At 41.8% G+C, this 19,343-nt stretch overlaps 1 protein-coding gene and 1 long non-coding RNA gene across 6 annotated transcripts in view; one reads left to right on the top strand and one right to left on the bottom strand.

Annotated features, from left to right (window-relative positions):
- The window catches only part of ARID4A (AT-rich interaction domain 4A), a 46,654-nt gene extending 37,299 nt beyond the window's left edge, over positions 1 to 9,355 (bottom strand). For 2 of the 3 annotated variants that reach the window (XM_086894017.1, XM_086894015.1), the window contains exons 1-5: positions 9,202 to 9,355; positions 8,531 to 8,592; positions 7,211 to 7,321; positions 4,843 to 4,908; positions 3,853 to 3,943 (exon numbers count right to left, since the gene is read on the bottom strand). In XM_086894017.1, the coding sequence (XP_086750143.1) occupies positions 3,853 to 3,943; positions 4,843 to 4,908; positions 7,211 to 7,321; positions 8,531 to 8,536 (274 nt within the window). In that variant the 5' untranslated portion in view covers positions 8,537 to 8,592; positions 9,202 to 9,355. Of the gene's footprint in view, positions 1 to 3,852; positions 3,944 to 4,842; positions 4,909 to 7,210; positions 7,322 to 8,248; positions 8,354 to 8,530; positions 8,593 to 9,201 lie in introns of those variants that run through there. The other variant, XM_086894016.1, reaches the window with a different exon arrangement.
- A 242-nt stretch (positions 9,356 to 9,597) lies between these two features.
- On the top strand, positions 9,598 to 17,257 carry LOC111929689 (uncharacterized). Of its 3 annotated transcripts, none has more exons than XR_015288286.1 (5): positions 9,625 to 9,973; positions 11,799 to 11,989; positions 12,496 to 12,587; positions 14,254 to 14,437; positions 15,884 to 17,257. It is a non-coding gene; the product is annotated as an uncharacterized LOC111929689 (long non-coding RNA). The 3 variants fall into 3 exon arrangements; XR_015288287.1 differs by having other exon boundaries at positions 9,915 to 10,283; XR_015288284.1 differs by lacking the exon at positions 15,884 to 17,257 and having other exon boundaries at positions 9,598 to 9,973; positions 14,254 to 15,679.
- The last annotated feature ends 2,086 nt before the right edge of the window (positions 17,258 to 19,343 follow it).

The raw sequence follows: 19,343 nt of genomic DNA on the forward strand, positions 1-19,343 counted from the left end.
TATATTACAAATACACTATAAATATATATATAATATAAACCAGGCCATTCAAACAGCAACTTGGATGCTTGCTCAAATGAAATCCTGTTTCTCACTTTCATATATATTACATCCCTTCTAATTCTGTCCAGAAGTGATACAAGAGTGTTTCCTCAAAGAACATCTACATAAGGATTTCTGTTTTCTGAAATTCTGGTAATTCTTGTAAGACTTCAGGCAGAGTGTGAGAGAAGGAGAATACAACTATGCACCTTGTAAGGTGTGGTCTGGGTTGTGGTTTCTTTGTCAGTCATTTCAGACATTATTTCAGTATTTACTTGAAGCATTTTAAAAGTTAACAGAGAATCAGGTGGATGGTACACTCAATAAACTGTAATTCAAACCTTATTCAGCTAAAGCAGATCTTACAGACCATTTTTATTCTATGCAATTATCACCTAACAATATATTCAGCACTTCAAAAGCATCAATGCAGCACTTTGTAATTTGTAAATTAAGGAAGTTCAGTTTAGATAACTGCATCCTAAAGACAAACATCATCAAATCATTGAATCACTTACTAAAATCATCAGGTCCAACTGAGCCATTTGTTAACCACAGAATTTGAACACCTATTACTGCCACATCACTTGGTATTTGAGGGGTGCCTTGTGCAGTGACATTTCCCAGACACTTTTAAACCTTCCCTCCCAACAGCTTTTGCTTCTTCACCTGCTTTTGCTGAATTTCATAGGTAATTTCAAAACTACTTCCAAATCACAGCTGAAAAGTTCAATAGGACTACATGGCTAGATAAAACATGTTTATCATATAAAAAGAGGTCAAAAAGTGAGTCTGTTGAAGCTACAATAAAAATAAAGCCTTGTTTATTCTGGGTACATGAACACCATTAATAAACAGGAGATTCTGTTCAAACACACAAACTGATCATCACTGTGACTCTTGCATTTACAGTGGTGGCAAAGCAGCCTTTTATAGCAAACTCAGCACTTCCACTGGTTCAATTTATTGATCAAAGCAAAGTTGTTTCAGGTGTCTTTTCTCTTCTACATCCCTACATGAAACAGAGAACCTGATCTGCAAAAGTGAACATCATCACTTCCCACCAGACATGCAGGCAGTCTATTTTGGTGCATTTTTTACACATCTGTACTTAATACTCTGAAAATGTTTGCCTGTATATATTACTGGTTTTACTAGCCAGAGATCAGTTTGCTTTTAGATCACTGAGAAAGAGATGTTAGATAACATAGAGAATAAATAATAAGGGAAATGCACAAACTACTGAAATACAAGTTTTCCCTTGTGCTTTCCATCTCAAAATGTTCAGGAAGGCATCCTGTAAATCTGGAGTCTGGTTAGTCCACTTCCCTCTCAGCTCTTCAGCTGTGACTGCACCAGTCAGGAAGGCTGTGGTACAGCACACCCACCAGCTATTAAAAACCAACCAATTCAACTGTTTGCTTTACCAGCAACATAAGTATACACCTCACATCTATCCAAAACTTTCTGCAAAGACACAATGGAAGCAGGAGGCAAAAGATAAGGCTTATTTTTCACATGTCAATATTCCTATATTCAACCTAGACCACTTTCCCAATTTAAACTGCCAAAGAATCATGATGCAAATTTGATGATCTCCTCACTCTGGAGTCCAAGTTACCTGTGCTTTCAGCTCCAACAAGCAACCCACCACATAAAACTAAGAAAAATGTTCCTAAGATCTAAATCCAACAATTACAATTGTATTTTCATACTGAAAGAGCCATGTAACAGCTCTGCATGTTCTTTTACCATAAGATTACTTAAATCCCCTGAGCTCCAAATTTTTACCAAATCCTAGCAGTCTTAACACATTTGTATATGGAAAATATTTCTCCATTCTGCTTGTCAAAAATTATTATTTGGGGAAAGAAAATTATGGTAGTTAATTAATCCATTTGTTCAAGTTTCTGAGGAGCTGCACTTTAATAAATGTATGAAGTAAAAATCATGGCATGCATGATTTCTCTCTTACATAATTGGGGAGAGTTCAACAAGTTGTTAAATATAAACAACAATCCATTAATACAGGGCAGAGCATTTATTCACTGTTCAAATTTCCTGCTCATCAAGTAAAGATTTTTTGGCAGAAATGCACTGCTCAAAAGAAAAGGGGGGAAAAAAAAACCATAAAAAAAAAAAATAAAACAGACAAAACTCATCTCCCCTAACAAGGGATTTAAAGTTCACACGTCAAATGTAAGAAGACAAATATCTTCTGGTCCAAATTCAAACAGAATTAGCTAAAAGTGCTACTTGAAAACTGAAGTAAGTGAGGAGTTCTACAATTAAAATGCTAATTCATAAACCATGAGATTGTTAGTGCAAGACTGTGTTTCTTTTAACTTCTGCAACAGAATGGCGAACCTCTGAAAACCTATGAAGAGATGTTAAAAGTCCAGTGTTCTACCTCATATCATATCAGAGTACTAAACTAAGTAGATTTTAAATCTTCTGCACTCCAAAATAATCCTGCCTTTCCCTCCCTGACCTGACATCCACTACAATTTCACAGCAATGTTATAATGCTGAAGAAAAAGGCAAAGAACAGTCAGCTTTGTCAACCAGCTTAGAGTTAAAGCACTCACTAACAATAATAATCATAAAGCAATAAATCCTTCCAAATTATCTGCAGAGCTTTATCCTGATCCCACCAAAGATGACATAACCTCACCTACAGCAAAGGAAATGCTGAATTACTGAAAATAGCTTATTTAAATCTTAAAAAGGATCTAATGAACCAAAATAATTAAGAGTTCATGGGACAGAGGATGGAAAAATATGAAGTAAAGCTGAATACATTTGGTACCCAAGGCAGCTAATGAGAAACAGAGAGTTTAAATTTACAAGTACTAATCTCCAAAGCAATGCCCAAGAGTAGCATGTACAGGACAATTAACAGGAGCATGTTCCTCCTAGGCAACTATTAGGGAACAGAAGGCTCCACTGCTGTAAGAAAGTTGTGTCAAAAAAGAATCTGTGCTTGCAAAGCCCTCTGATTCAAATACTGTCCTTTTATACTTGCTTATCTACTATTACTTGAATGTTGCTGAGTTTTGTCATTCTGTTCTTAAAGCTGTTTCAGAAAAACCTAGAGATCAGAATTATTGAAAATAAGGAAATTTTTCTTACAATGAATTCTTGTTCAACACTGACATTTCGCTGACCCTGCATTCTGAACTTTCTATTTCAATAAATGAACACCACATGAGCCTCCAACATGAGGAGAAAAGTAGTTTTTTACTTCATTTTAGATCATTATTTGAAAATTTTATTAAAGGAAACAGCTATTCACATCATAAATTAATGTCTCCTCTTTCTATTGGGTGGGATGTTGATTTTTCTCTTAAAAAGAGATTGATTCTGTCTTCTGTTGATAACTCCCCATGTCTTCCTTGTGTACAAGCTTGTATACAGTGCAAGGAGGCTCATGTGTTTCAGGCGTTCATTTCATGCCAAAGGTTTTCAGCTGGAAGAATGGTTTTTACAAGGTTTATGTCTTAAAATCTGCAAAATTTATTCTCAATTTCAGTGAGGGCAACTGCTATCATTACAGGTACATTGTGTCAAATAAAACTTGATTATTCAGCTCTGCAATTACTCATGCAAAAGCTTCTCTGAACATCAATTAATTATTATCTTGCTTGAAACGGAAAAGGAATCAAGATGTGGATGACTTTAAGAAAAGAAAAGTCCCCTCCAAAAACTCTCAGATCTTGCAATACAAGATGCAATTACTGACATTGTCACCTATAATTAGAAATATATTGTTCTAAGATTACAGCTCATAAATGAAACACGGCCACTCACCTACAGTGTACCAACTGGCATCTGTCAGCTTGCTGATCACTGCTTCCTGAAAAGATCCATCAGGCATTTTGGTTTCAACCATTGCTCCAACCTGCAACAAGGAGCAGCTCAAGGTTAACCCTGGAAGCCCACACTTAGAAAATTAAGAAAAACACATTGATCCTCCCAGAAAGCCAGGTTTACTTTTTAAGACTCAGTTTAGTTAAATGTTGCTTTAAGTTTAGTTACTGCGCAGGTAAGAACAAAAGTCCTTCAGCAGGAAGGCTGAACTGCAAGTAGACACTGAAACACTGAGAAACTCAGAACATCTAAATTCATAATGACTTCATCATCTCAAGAAATAGAAGGCCAACAGAAAGCAAATATCCAAAGTGATTAGTTCATTGGTGATAATTGTTCAATTACTACTATTTCTTACACGCTAAACACAGTTCTACTTTCAGCTAGATCAGAATTTCAGTAGCAGCCTTGGTGTTCCTGCAGGAGAAAGCAACACAGAAAAGATGAATACAAGCAAGATGACCTTTTCTGGAAAACTCTGTATTCAGTGTTTATGACACAGCTCTGTATTTTAGCACACAGCCGTTACACAGAATGAAAATACAAACACCTTTTTATATAAAATATATCAACTATTCTAAAAAACAAAGTAATTGTATTTACTCTTGTCTAACGGGCTCGGACTTGGCTTGGCACTCAAGCTGCTAATTACTTCTGAGAAGTTCAAAGTTTCATTATTTATAAGAAGTTTTGAATCTTATGAGAAGATCAAAAATCCCTGTGCAGGCCAAACTCTGTATCAAGAATACTACACAGAGAAGCATAAATGGCTACAAAAATTAAGACTAATTCCTCAGAATCCATCTCATCTAAAGTGATGAGCTTCCTTCTGTTGATTTCAATCCTGAAGAACAGAACCTAAACAACATCAAAATTTAAGAGTTCTAGAAATTTATGTGATTACCAAAGGAAGGCATGCAATATACATACTCTTAGAGGTCCTTTGACTTGGTCATCTTGCACTAGCTGAGTTGAGTTATCCCCCTTCAAGACCACCTAAAAGATATTTGTGAACTTTTTAATATGCATCTGATTTCTTAACATCACACAAAAAACACAAGAAAACAAGTATATATATATAAGATTTTATTATACACATTAAAATTCAATTAGACTCAAATATTACTCAACAGTAAAGACTTGGTATGGCCAGTTTTACTGACAGGAAGCCTCAAGTATCACATTTAATTTTTAATCTGAAATATCATAATTAAAGAACAGGGCAAATCAAACACCAGTCATCCCAAAGCAAAGAAAATACATTTTTAGGTGAGTTTAGCATTTGACACAATCCAGGGCAAACCTGGAATTTGGCTTCCAGATGAGAAGATTAAACAGTGTTTTTTCTTCTCTCTGATTCAACTGTGGCACTTCACTGACAACACTCTAAATACTAAACTACAACCAAAATAAAAACCTCTCTTTATTAAAAATGTATCAAAAAATCACCAAACTGGCTGTGGTAACAGCATTCCTGCTGCCTTGAGCAAGTTTTAAAGCCAAAGATATGAAACACTACCAATGTGATGAAAATAAGGCTCACTTAAAGTGCAAATGAACTCTGCTTCTCCCTTTAAAATCCTACATTCTAGAAGGGAACAGTGAGGAAACAGAGTGATCATCAGCCTATGCAGTTCCATTTTTAAAAATTCCAAAATTTGTTTTCAGGAACAAGAAGTTCCAGGAGTTTGCTTCGATAATGATGTCCAATTTTGTGGCTCCCCCAATTATCCTCCAAGCACAGACTATACTGTAGCTGTATTTATAAACACAACTCCAGCAGCATCGGTGTTAACACACATTCAGGTTAAAAACGCACTTTATGTTGATATAAAAATTAAAATTAAAGTAGCAGAGGGATGAATACAGGTTGTCCTGCTGCTCAGGAAAAGGCTATTGGACGTTTTGGACTTTTTACACTTTTGGCAAGCGTGCCAGGGTGTGCCTACACACTCTTAATTACAGTATCAGGCTTAGCTTGTTAAAACTTCTATTGTTTTAATATAATTGAGAGCCAGCGACAGGAATTTCCACCAAGTCCACAAGCAGCCTCATGTAATTCCAAATCTTATAGTGGAGTAATAAAGCATCTGATTCTAATGAGAAAAAGAAACTCCTACCTATTAACAGGCTAAATACTCTACCAGACCAAGGATGCAGACAAAATCAAGCTTGTCAGACCTGCATGCTGCTTCCTACAGAGCTTCTCATTAACACAGATTTCAAAGAACACCACAAGTTTCTCTAAGTACTCATTAAGAACAGGCAAAAGACTTCAGTATCTGAATTACATTTTTTCTATTGATGAAAAGCACTCTGATAAAGTGATATGATCTACATATGTAACTGAAGAGGTTGATGGCTTGTTCTACTTGAGCTAAGCATTAAAGCACACAAAAGCTTGGATGTATAGTTACAAAAAGCAACTTTCACCTCAATTTGTTGGGGATTTTGGGTCACTAATGCCTTATTTACATATCTTGGAGAGCAGACACTAAAGTAGGAAGTGGGAAGACTTTGACAAGACAAAGAAGAACAACTTCTATATTTACTTTCAATTTTAACTTGCATTTAACAATGTTTTATTCTAATTCTCACACAGTGGCATTTACATCAGTATTACAACACCAAAACAACAACTTTGTTCTTTGGTTGTTTTGGCAAGAGCCCTGTACGTGTGAAAGAATACTATGTGCCAATACTAGCCATATACAGAAATTCAGCTACAGCCAGGGCATGCTGCTTTAGAAGCTGCATCAAGATGTTCAAAACTTAAATATTACCCTGGGCATTGCTAAAACCTGGCCTAAGAAACAAAATATTGCCATCTCTCTAGCTGTTGACTTATTTTTGCATTGCCTGTTCAGTTCCAAACTGTAAAGGTGAGAGTGACAGTTAATATGAAAAGGAACTTTTGCTTCTGAAGAGGTTACTCTTATTCCTTATTATTCATGTAAAGCCATAATCCTGTATTTGGGACATCAAAAATTACTGCTGGGAAACTGATGCATTCAAAAACAGAAGCCAAATGCTTCTGTCAGGAAAGAAGGAGCAAGAAAGCTCATTTTTGTTCCAGCATCCCACTAAAAATATAGTTAAAAAACATTTCCCCCAAAAATAAAACAATAAACTTAAAAAAAACCCTTCTCCCAAACCAAACAACAAAATACGAAAAAAACCCATTTAAGTGACACAGTGAAGTGATGAACATTTCCTAATCTTCAGGAGTAGGATCTCCTGTGACAGCCCTTTCAGCACAATGCTTTACCAAAATCAGCAGCAGCCTCAGCACACTCACCTTGACTTTCACAAGCCTTTTCACCGTCTTAATCTTTGCCTCGCAGAAGGCACCACGGTACTTGGCACTGACATCAGTCCCCACTGTCAGGTAGGCAGGCTCATCTGCTGCCTGGAGGGAGACAAAAACACATAAACAAACTTTAGCCCTTATTTATAGTTACAGCTGCATCATTACGTATTTCATTTTACAGCTAGACTTTTAAACCTGTTGACTTTCAATTGATAAACACTGTCTGTCCTTGAGATTGCCAACACAGAGTTCTTCAAAAGGGGAAAAAAAAAAACCCAACAAACAAGTTCCAGGAAGTTTTGGTTTGTCACTGATGTTGACACACACCTGTCAATTCATTGTCAGCCTCTCCCAGAAATGTTTTAGAGGGTATTCATTGATACTTGGGACACGTGCTTACAAGAAGGGCAACAAAGTAAAGCAACTATAATTCCAGTAGTTTCTATACAAAGTGAAAGTATTTCAACTGCAAAAAGCCAACATAACAGACAGCTGTTTTTTCAGCTACAAGCAATCCAATGGCACAGATAACTTAAAACGTTTGAGATTAGTGTCATCCCAACACTTACAATTAAGTCTATAACATTCTATATATAGGATTTCTTTCCTGGTGACTAAAAGGAGACCTCTAGAGAAATCTGTTGCAATCTTTCAAACAGCTATTAACAAGTATTTTTCTTTCCTGGAATGCCTTTATAAAAACTTAATTGTCTGTGCATTTTTAAAGAGAAATATTCATCACGTTTTCCTTAACCTGGACTTTAATACTCAACATTTCACTTTACTGTGCTCATTGCAACTGATAAACAAGGACAAAACTACCACACTGAAAAGACAGGAAATGGGTACAAAATCGAAAATAAAATGGGATATGTACAGGTTGTTTTTTGTTTTTTTTAATTTGATATTTCATTCAACTCTGAAGGGAAAAGGAAAAGTTTTGTAAATTATACTGCAATTGTTGAGCCTTTGTACTGAGCAAACCGGCAACAGCAAAGGCGGGACAAAAGCTGTGGTTTTGCAAACTTGCCATAGCAGCTGCTGATACAGGAAGCGTTTAAAGACGGGAGCCCGAAGGACAACAACAACAACTCAGAGGCGATGAGGATGTTCCGAGCGCTCCTGCACGGCGATGAGAGCTTTAAATCACCTGCACCTCGCCGGGGAGCAGTAACAGCACTCACAGCACGCACCGAACCCCGCGTTCTCCCACTGCTGCCGTGCCCAGACGGAGAGCGATTAAAAATGAAATCTCCAGAGCGGCGGGCGAACGGCGCGGCGATCCCCGCTCCCGCCGGAGCCGCCTACCTTCATCCTTAAGGGTTATGTGAGCGATTCCAGCTCCAGGACTTCTCCTCGCACGGGAAACACTGCAAAACAAGAGCGGGGGAGGCTGAGGGTTGAGCGCGGGGCTCCCCGCGAGGGGCGGCGGGGGGAGCCCGGGGAAGGCGGAGGGAGGGACGGAGGGAAGGAGCCGCCGCCCGTCCCGGCCGCGCCGAGGGAGCGCGGCCGCCGCTTCCCGCCGGGCGGCCCCGCGCTCGGTGTGTGTCACGTCGCCATTTGCTCCTCGGGGCTCAGGGGCCGCCGCCCCCCACCCGCCCCGGCCCCCTCTCAACTTTCCGCGGCCCCGCCGGGCCCCCTCCTCCTCCCGGACTTGTGCCTCTCGCCCCCCGGGGCAGCGCCGCAGCCCCCCGGCCCAGGGAGCGCGGGGGGCCGATCCCGGGGATACCGGGACAGAGTTGGGGGGTCCCGGTCCCGGGGGTCCCGGTCCGTGAGGGCGGCGGCGCGCGAGCCCGTGCGCTCCCCCAGGGCGGGGGAGGGGGGGCGGGGGGGTTTTAAAGCGCAGCTCCCGGAGCTGCTTCGCGTCCCCTCCCCCGGGACGGCGGCGCGGCAGCCGCAACTCCGCCACCGCCGCCTCCTCTTCCTCCTTCTCTTCCTCCCCCTTCTCTCCCTCCTCCTCCTCGCGCGTCCCTTCCTACCTGCGAACTCCTCGTTCCGCAGCCCCCGCGCCGCCCGGGCCCCTCCGCAGACGGCGGCGGCCCCGGCTGAGCGCGGCCCCGGCTGAGCGCGGCCCCCGCTCCGCCCCCCCTCTCTCCCGCCCCCCTCCCCCCCCCGCGCGTGCGGACCCGCCCCGCGCCGCAGCGCGAGCCCCAATAAACAAGCGGCGGGAGCGGGGCCGCTCCCATTGGCCGCCGCCCCGACGCCCCGCGCGCATTGGGCCGCCGCGGACAGCACCCCCATTGGGCCGCGGCGCGGCCCCGGGAGCACGGGATTGGCGAGCCGCGGGGACCGGAAGGGCAACGGCGCGATGTGATTGGCTCGGGGCGGGACGGGCGGGAGGGAGGGGGAAGGACGGGGCGGGGGCGGGACGGTACGGTGGGGGCGGAGCCGGCGGGCCCGGCGCGCAGGCGCAGCGGCCGCGGCGTCCCAGGCGCCATTTTGTGCGCGGCTCTTTCCCATTTTAGGCCGCGGGCAGAGGAAGGAGCGGGAGTGTCCGTGGGATCGGCGGAGGGAGCGGCCGGGAGGCTCGTCCTGAGGTCTGCTGAGGCGGCACGGCGTCTCTTTCCGGCGGTATGACCCCGTCGCTGGGTGATGGTGGCGGTCCCGCTTTCGGCGGCGATGGCGCAGGAGCGGGCCCGGCCGGACCCGGAAGTGGAGCGGCCGCCATGGAGGCGCCGGGACCGCCCGCCGTGAGGGCGCGGAGCCGCCGGAGCGGCTCGAGCGCCCCGCAGAGACACACCCGGGGTGCAGGTAGGGGCTGCCGGCCCGCGCCGCCTTCCCGCGAGGGAGGGCGCAGCTCCGCCGCCCTTCATCATCCCCGTGACGCGTGTGGGGAGGGAACGCGACCGGCTCTTGCTGCTCGAGCGCTTCCCCACGGTTCCCTCTGCAGGAAGACGCAGCAAGGACGGGGATGACCAGTGTGGAGGAGGCTGAGGGCTTTTTCTGGGACGGGTGTGGGGGTGTTGTAGTGTGTGGTCCTGGAGGTGCGGCCTTACGAGGCGGGATACCTGCACCTAGCGGAGTCCTTTGAGAGAGTTTGGTCTCAGAGACGAGCTTTGACGTAAGTAGGAGTTACAGACCGAAGCCTATGATACAACCGTATGTTTTAGCGTTAGCTTCACATTTTGACATATTATACAGAATTTGTTCTGTAGTTTATGATAATACAGATCCTTAGTTTTTATTCTGAAGCAGCGGATCCATATTTTTTTTTTCCAGAGTGATGAGCATCTGTTTGACAGTGCTCGCTGTGAACTAAAAGGCATCTCTCAGGGTTACCTAAAGCAACCGCGGGGGGACTATTGTGTTAATTTGACAGAAATACATGGTTAATTTAGGCATGGTTCCCAAGTAAGTTCTGCTTTGAAGGTGGCTTTTGTATTTTTTTATTTTTTTTTGTCTATTAAGTCCGATGCTTTGGAAAGTGACAAGTAATGGGAGAGTTCTCTAGGGAGTTAAGTGAGGTGTGTGGTACAGGTAAGCTCTGAAGGTTTAATAATTCACAAGGTACACAAAACTTGAATTGACTGCAGGCAAGACCTGACATGGAGGAAAGGTCTGGAATTCTGGTGTTTGGATCTGGATTACATATAAATATATAATATATATAAATACTAAAAATGGTTGAGGATCTCTACAAAATGTCTAAAGGTTGAGACATAGTGTTGAGGGAGCTTTGATTCTGTGTTGTAGTTCTGTTTTATGCAGTGGATAAACTGGAGACTATCTGAGGGGAACCTACAAGAGACCTGGAGAGGCACTTTGGACAAGAGCATGGAGTGACAGGACAAGGGGGAATGGTTTTGCACTGACTGAGAGCAGGTCGAGTTTCTGTATGAGGAGGGAATTCTACCCTGTGAGGGTGGTGAGACCCTGGCACAGGTTACCCAGAGAAGCTGTGGCTGCCCCTGGATCTCTGGCAGTGTCCAAGGCCAGATTGGACAGGGCTTGGAGCAACCTGGAATAGCAGAAGGTGTCCCTACCCATGGCAGGGGGTGGAACTGGATGATGTTTTTGAGGTTCCTTCCAACCCAAACCATTCTCTGACTCTGTGACGTAGAATATATTATGTCTAACCAAAATGTTAACAAAACTTCCAAAATTCCATTTGAATGTGAACTTCTGATCTCTCTTTGGAATGTGTTGGGCAAATCCTGGCTTGGACTGTGAGCTTTCCTGAGGCACGGTTTGTATCTCTGTACTGAGTGTAGAACCATTCAATAAATAACAGTTTGTGATTAAACTAATCGGTCTTGTTCCTGATTTCTAGCATAAAAATCCTGCCCCTGTGAATGTATCTGTTACAGCCAGCACAATTAGGGAGGCTCATGGCACATCACTCACCGAGCTGCTGTGAGCAAATGGACTTTATTTCTGTATAGCCAGTGAGCAGAAGAGGTGACTTGTTCTTTTATGGTATTTAAAGCACTTAATGCTCAGTGAGCAGCTCAGCACAGCACAAATGTTCTCATGCAGCTTAGGGATGATGTCTGGTGTCATGGAAAGAGAACACTGTGCTTTTGGCAAGGCAGGAAAAAAGTCTAATTTTGGTTTAAATATCTTTTTATTTGAATAGGAACCTCAGGACCCAAGAGTTAATCCATGATACTGAAATTTTTCATCCCAAAAGTCATTGTTAAGCAGCCCTGAAACTTGAAGCTATCCTGGCTGTGCTGGATCTTTGCACTGTGTCCCATCCCCCTGTGCAAACCCTTACAGTGACACTGTGGAAAGGAGTGGAAGACTTGAGCAGAGGAGGTGACTTTGGTGAGCCTTTTTATCATGGCCTGTTGTATTAACTGCACAGAGTTAACAGCTGAGAAGCTCTAGAGTGGGACAATCACAGTAAGTCATTTTAGTATCTAATCTCTCAGTACAGACACCTGTGAAGGAGAAACATTTCATTTTTTAGATTGCTGTTCAAAGCAGCAGTACTTGTGTTATCTGTACTTTGTTAGTACCAAAGGTCTTGTAGATGCAGCACGGGAGATCTGCCTGGGGAAATGCATTTGAGTCTTAGCTTGAGCAAATTAAAGGCTTCTTAATTTAAAAACAATTAAAAGCATTAAGGCACTCTGAGAATGACACTGGTCATTGGTCATGTGGAATTCTAAGTGATGGCTGTAAGTAAATTAGTAAATATAATACACTTAAACACTTGAAAATGTGTTTGGTGTATTAGTTGCAGAATATACTGAAATCTTGCCCAAAGTCTTCCATAAATGTTGCACGTGATAAGAAAGAGCAAACTTAGGAATGTCTGTATCTTACAGGTCTCTTTATAAGAACAGCAGAATAAGTAACTGTTGAATGTATCACGTGGCTTCCTTCAGATCAAGATAAAGTAAGAAAACTTCTGGGAGAAGTAAGATGGTTTTATTCTGTTCAGTAATCACATACTGCTCTTGACATTCTGCAGTTTTTTTGTAGATAAAAGAACTCAGAATACATGTAAAATTTCAGCCAAATTACTGTAGTAATATTAAAAATTATATTATTGGATCTTATTTTTGAGTGTCTTTTTATGTAATTAAGTACAGTGCTACTCTGTCAGACTTTGCAGCTGTTCAGGAGACTTTTAGCTTTTATTTCTGTTTTCATTGGGGTTTTTTTAATGCTCTTCCCCTTGCTGTTTCTGTTCTGTAGTTAAATAGGCAACACTTTTGCAGATCCTCTGTCTGTGTGGAAGTGCAGTATTTCTGTACAAATTAAGGTCACATGCTTCCCATAAAGCTTTACTATCTCAGTGATTGCAAACTGCTCAGAGGAGCATGGTAAGAAGCTGTGAAATGCAGGTATAAAGAGAAAAAAAAATCCCAATAAATGTGATGTTGACAGCAAAAAAAGTTCAGCCAGTAATAGCTGGTATAAAAATGGAAGATCAAACCTTTCCTGATTACTGGGAAAATTGTGCTTCACTTTTAAACTATCAGCATTAAGTTCCTTCATTTTTATAATCATTTATGTGAGAGAGGGGAAAAAAAAACCCAAACCAACTGGAATGAAACCTGTTAATGTTAAATGCTTACATTTTCCCCAGCTCTGGGACATTTCTGTCCTCAAGTTCAGAAAATGGACATTTAATTATTCAAATATAACTTCATGCTGATTTTAATCATTGCCTTGTGAGGTTTCCCACTGGAGAAGACACAAAGCCTGGCAGCCCTCAGGAAGCCTGCATTGATGCATTCTCTCCACTGAAGTTCAGTGCTGATTTCTTGGATCTGCTCTAGGGATCTTTTGCAGCAGTGCAGTAGCTTCTGGACATGAGTAATGATGAAAATATTTAGGATGTAGAGCACTGTCAGAAATACTTATGTGAGAAAAATCTCAGAACTGGGGTTTCTCCCAGTTCTTCAAATGTAATACTCACTTTGTAGTTGCTTTTCCCAGTAACACCAGTAAAGTGATCTATGCTCAGCTGGCCAAGCTCTTGGCAGCAGCCTCAGTGTTCTCCAGAGAGGAGCAGCCCCATTTTTCCTGAATCAACGATGTCCAGACTTTGTTGTGCTTTGTGGCTGCAGATCTGAGCTGCAATCCCACTTGTTGCAGCGTGTGCAGGAATCACTGATGCATTCACTGAGGGTGCTGTTGGCAGCGCAGCACCACCAGAGCAATTTCAGTTCTCAGCTGCTGGAGCTGCTGCTTCCCCCCAGCCCCTGAGCTGTGGCATCTATCAGGCAATCTTTTAATGCCAGACAGAAAATGTTGCTTGTTTTATGACTGATTTAGTAATCTTGTGTTTGGACAGAACAAGAGCTATGTTGTAAGAGGCTATTTTTATTCTTTCTGGTATGTAATTTTATGATAGCTGACATATTTGTATCAAATGTTAATGTTGGCTAATTTAGGAACTACATGCTTATTGCCAGGCTTTACTCAAGCATGGATTCTAAAGCCAGTTTCTGCATGTTTTGGCACGTGGTGTTATCTGAATATGGATGCTTAATTTCTATTTTTTTGTCTAATAAAGGCATGTGGGATATGGAATTTGATTACAAATACACTGAATTTCTGGTATTATTTCTCAGGACTGCAGGTTCACATTGGTGACGATAGTTACAGCTATCCTGGGGAAGTCATGCAGTGTTTCAAAACAACTACACAGCACTGCAGGGAAGCTGAAGATTTGTGCAGCAGCTTTAATTTAGATGTGGCAAAGGATTCTGTCATCACCTGCAATCAAGTGATCAGCCTGTCTTTCAAAACTTGGAAGTAGGTGCTTGAAGTAAAATGAGAATTTAGTTACTGTTCTGAGTAGCACTGCTCACACAGCTGCTGAAGGAGAGTGTTCTTACATATTTTTCAAAAGAACACTTTGGATGCCAGCAGTAAAGGTGAAGGATCAGTTCTCTACATCTACCTGTCAGTTCTCTTTCATGCTTTCTGAATAACATTTTTCATGGCAGGCACAAGACAGTGGTTAGTACAGAAATGTATCCTGTGAATGTGCAGGCTGCATCAGTGCATCAACCATTCCAGCATTGTAAACTTAAATTTTTTTAACTCTCTATGCTTTTTAACGGGCTTTCAAATTATCTCTGCAGCATGCAGCCTCTTTTCCTTGGCTTCTGAGGTGTAAACCTTATTCCTGATGTAAACTCTTTTGCTGTAGAAGTTTTTATCTTTCAAGGGGAGAAAAGATGTTTTTTTAATAGAATTGAAAGAGTGATTTTGTCAGTAAATACAGTCAGTTACCCATCTACAGATTAAATACATTTTATGTTCTTGAAATAAACTTAAATGGAAAACATTTAAACTTACACCTGAATCTCTAAATAGTCTATATTCTTCCTAACAGAGTCAAATCTCTAGCTTATAATTACTGCTACTTTAGTAAACTCCCATCTAAATCAAATGTACAGAGTAAAACTTGAAAGCAAAATTCATGTGGGTTTGGGAGTGGCAATTTTTTCATTGCTATGAAAACCAACAGGAGAAAAAGTCTTTGAAGTTCTGCATGTTGTATTTGAAGAAACTTTGTGCAGTCTTCTGAGTAAATTAAGATGCTGAAATAGAGGATACTCCTCCTTAAATGTTTAACTTCTAAGATCTACTTTGTAGCAACAGTGTGGGCACTTTTTCAGCCTTCTGTGATATCACACTGGAGTAAATGTTTACTGAAGAGGTGCCTAATGCTGCCCATAGCTAAGATGTGAGCTGCTGCTGACTGGAGAGCTGAAATGGGTGTTTCATTTTGGTATAAAGAACTAACTGTGGCTGGATTAATTTCTTTACCTGTGTTAGATTCAGGGTGGTCTTTTTTTTTTTTTTTGGTAGTTTGAATGATCTGTCATGGGCAATCTTCCCTGTTTATCCTTTTAGCCTACCTGTTGCTAGTTTGTATCTTAGACTGATTTTTTTTTCCCACTGCCTCCTGGTAAGACTTTTTGCTGCAGCAATAGCCATGGAAAAAAGGACAAGAAGGAAATAAAGCTCTTCTGAACCATGTTCTCATATACCAGTGTCTGAAAAAGCTTGTGCAAGTGGCTTGCAGAGTTCAGATTTTTACTAAAATGCATCTTTCCATACTTGTGGAGATAAAGAACAGGGTTCTAACATTGATAGTGAGTCCTTGGATATGGTCCACCTGCCAGAATAGGGTTGTCTCAGGTTTGCCAGCACTGATAAGCTGGTGATTAAAATACTTTATTGTTACAGATGCAGAGTGTAGAGCAAAGTGATCCAGCAGGATCAGGACTATGGATTCACAATCCTCCCTTGTCACCCTCCAGAAGCAGAGTGTGTGTCCCTGAAGTGTGTGTGTCACTGCAGTCTGAGTGTCACTACCAGCCTGGCACAAAGAGGGAAGCAGCAGCACTGCTCTTCAGCGTGACTGCTCAGCAAAAGAAATCTGGTGACAGCAGTGGTTACATGGCCTTTCTTCCAGGGCTTTTGCTTGTCCAAATTATTTCAATCACTGCAGGTTAATTTACTTTTCAGCCTCAACTAATAAGACTGCAGTTGGTCAGTATTGATTCTTTAAAAGTATTAATGCCCTCAGTCTTCCGAATTAAATGTTCTGAGCTGTAAGTAGCTGCTGTTGCAAAGAATCTACAGTTCAGCCACTGATTAAATTCTGAATTTTTTTTCCTGCTCAGCCATCTTTTCCAAAGTTATTTTTCATTTGTGTGTGTCTTTTGGAGGACATTATTCCAGATAGCTCATTTCCAGGTGGCCAGGGAGCTGGCTGCTCCATCAACACTAAGCCTGTGAATTAATTGCCAGACTGTGCTGTTTCCAGGAGTTCATACCTTCAGGGATGTGCTTTCCCCTGCAGTGCTCCTGTGTAGTGTCACCTTATTAGCTACAGCTATAAACAGAGCTGTGTTGTGCGACATTCAGAACTCTGACAGAGCAAAATGCATGGCTTTTTAGAGGTTTTTATTATTCTGGATCAATAGAAGATGTATTTGTGAGAGTGAGTCCTTGCAGGCAGCACAACAGGATACAACTGCTGTAAAGATAGACACAAACACTTGGCTGGGGGAAGCAGCTCTTGTTAAACCAACTGATGGAAAACACATTTAGCTGCATTTTAGTTCTGCCTCAAACAGCATTGCAGACTCGTTTCTATTCCTGATGAACATAGGAAAGTGTTTGGGGGAAATAGCTCTCACTTGATGGAATTTGTCAACTGGGAACACCTGGGGTTAGAATTGAAACAGCTTTGAACATTCTGCTAAAATAGCTGCTGCTTCCTGTGCTGTTCTTGTCACCTGTTAATGTAGTCCAATGGAATAGGTCTCTGTTCTTTCTGAATGTAATGAAAGGAGCAGATGTCCTGCTTTTCTAAAATCCCAACAAACAAGATACATTTTAACTTACAAAAAATTTAGGCATCACTTGGGTGGGTTTTGGGGAGATATGTGTGTTTGGAATACATCAGTTTTTGGGTGAATTCACTGTAATTGAGCCTACTCTTAACCTGGTGAAATTGGAATCCTCTTGACTGATTTTGGATATGCAGACAATATGTGTACCAAATTATATCTAATTTTATGCAGCAATAAAGCACATCATGTTCTTTCTAAACCCTTGATTGGCTGGTTTTATCACATTGCCTAAAATGGTATTTTCAGTGGGCAGTTCCTACACTGGTTTGGGGGGAGACTTCAGGGGATTGCAGTTTTTTCCTATCTGAAGACATGCATGTGTTTGGACTACAAACTGTGTGATGCTGCTGCCTGCTTCATTCTAGTTGTCCATTTTTGGTTGGCACAGCAACTCGTAAGAACCATTTTTAAACAACTGTTTCAGAGTCCTTTAATAGCAATGTACTGAAGATGAAAGAGCACTGTGTGGGGGTGGCTGCATCCATCTGGAAATAGGAGACTTGGTTTGAGCTTGACTGTAGAGCCTATGTTCTAAAATACTAGAATGTATTTACAGTAAGGCAAGACTTAACTCTGCTACCACTTGTTTTCTGCAACTCTGGGTAATTGGACATGATAGACAGCAAGATGCTCTATAATGGAAAGTTACAGGCAGTTGGCATCTCAAAATAGCTCTCAGTTCTTAAGTACAAGTAACTTCCTTGCTGCATGCAACTTGAAAAACTGGTGGGCAGAGGAAAAGCTGGTCCTTGTCTTACAGACATGCAACTGAAAGAAGAAAATGAGGGGGAGAGAACAGACTCTGTGCTGAAATTTTTTGTGCAATTACAGCGTCAGAATTGTCATGACAATCAAAACTATTTGTCTCCTTGTAATCTTTGAACTGTGTACTTCATTTTAAGGTCATGCAAAGATGCGTTACTGAACTCACTGTTTTGCATTCCCTTCTATGGCTGTGGTTTTATCTTCAGGAAGAGACTTGCAAAACAGTCCTGGAGTTATTCCAAATCTCCTTCCTTAAGGGTGCTTGGGACTGCACAGTCAGAGAACATCCCAAGCAGTGCTGCATCCACATGGACAGTCACACTCTCAGCATGTGGGGCTTTAACCTCAGGCCATCCAGCTATTTCTGGTGATGAGAAGTTACAAATGAATGACCCAATGCTTGGCATACTTCAGATCTGCATGAGACACATTCTGCTTGGAATGTTTCCTTTCTGAGAGTCAGCACCAAATACAGATGGGTACTATTTCTTTTGGAGATGGCCTCGTGGATGTCTGCCACACAGGAAATTTCACATATGGGTTACTTCTAACAATCTTGCCATCATTTCATCAGCAGTACTAGCAGTTGTAAAGAGGATATTATCCAAGCCAGTAACTTTTATGGCCATATTAAAGTAGCATAAAATTAATTATCTTGATGCAATAGCTTAAACTTGCTTTTTAAACTCTGCAAGTGCGCTTTCCTATTCTAAAATCTGCCCTGGTGCAGTCGGGGAGATGGATGTAAGTGAATCAGATACTGGAGTGTATTGTTTTGTAATTTGTCACCTGCAGTTCACCTAGTCCCCTTCTTAACTCTCTGGAGCAAAGCTGCTGTATGTGGACTTGCTCACTTAGATAGTTGTAACAAGGAATGTGACATACCCAGCCTTAATGAACAGCAGAGTAGTGACTCATCAGGTGCTGAGTAACAGCCAGTGGATGTGTGAGACTTAAGGAGAAAGCATCTTACTGAACAGGCTACTCTTGTGTCATCATTGGATCTGTACTTCTAAAAGACTCCTTGGGTGGAGGGATGACTGAGCTAAGCCATGATTTGGTCTGCACACCCTTCCTGCTATTCTGTTTAAGCCCTGTGCTTTGGGTCTTAAGCAAGAATACACCACTGAAACCCTGAGCATGAAGTGTTTCAGCATGGCAAGAACTGGAGTTACGCATTCCAAGTGGGTATTTAACTTTCTGCTGTATTATGTGTTCCCATAAATGGCCACAGTAGGACAAAGCAGGTTAGTTGTGGAGCCTGAAGGAAGCAGTGCTGCTTTTCTGCTATCTTTAGATCTGAAACTTCCTAGTGCTTTGGGCAGAAATAACCCAAGTGAGACTCTTGGGTCATCACCTCTTGCTCAAAGCTCTAATTCAGAAGATTTCACCCTGCCATTTGTTTACCTTGCAAAGCATTTCCACATTTTAGTTACATTGAAGTTATAATTGACCATTTTCAAGCCAGCTAGAAAAGCTAATTTTAATTTTAGGGAAGGGGATCCAAGTGTTATTTCTGT

Source organism: Cyanistes caeruleus, chromosome 6, assembly GCF_971803275.1.
Source record: "Cyanistes caeruleus chromosome 6, bCyaCae1.hap1.1, whole genome shotgun sequence".
In the NCBI taxonomy this organism is placed as follows: domain Eukaryota; kingdom Metazoa; phylum Chordata; class Aves; order Passeriformes; family Paridae; genus Cyanistes; species Cyanistes caeruleus.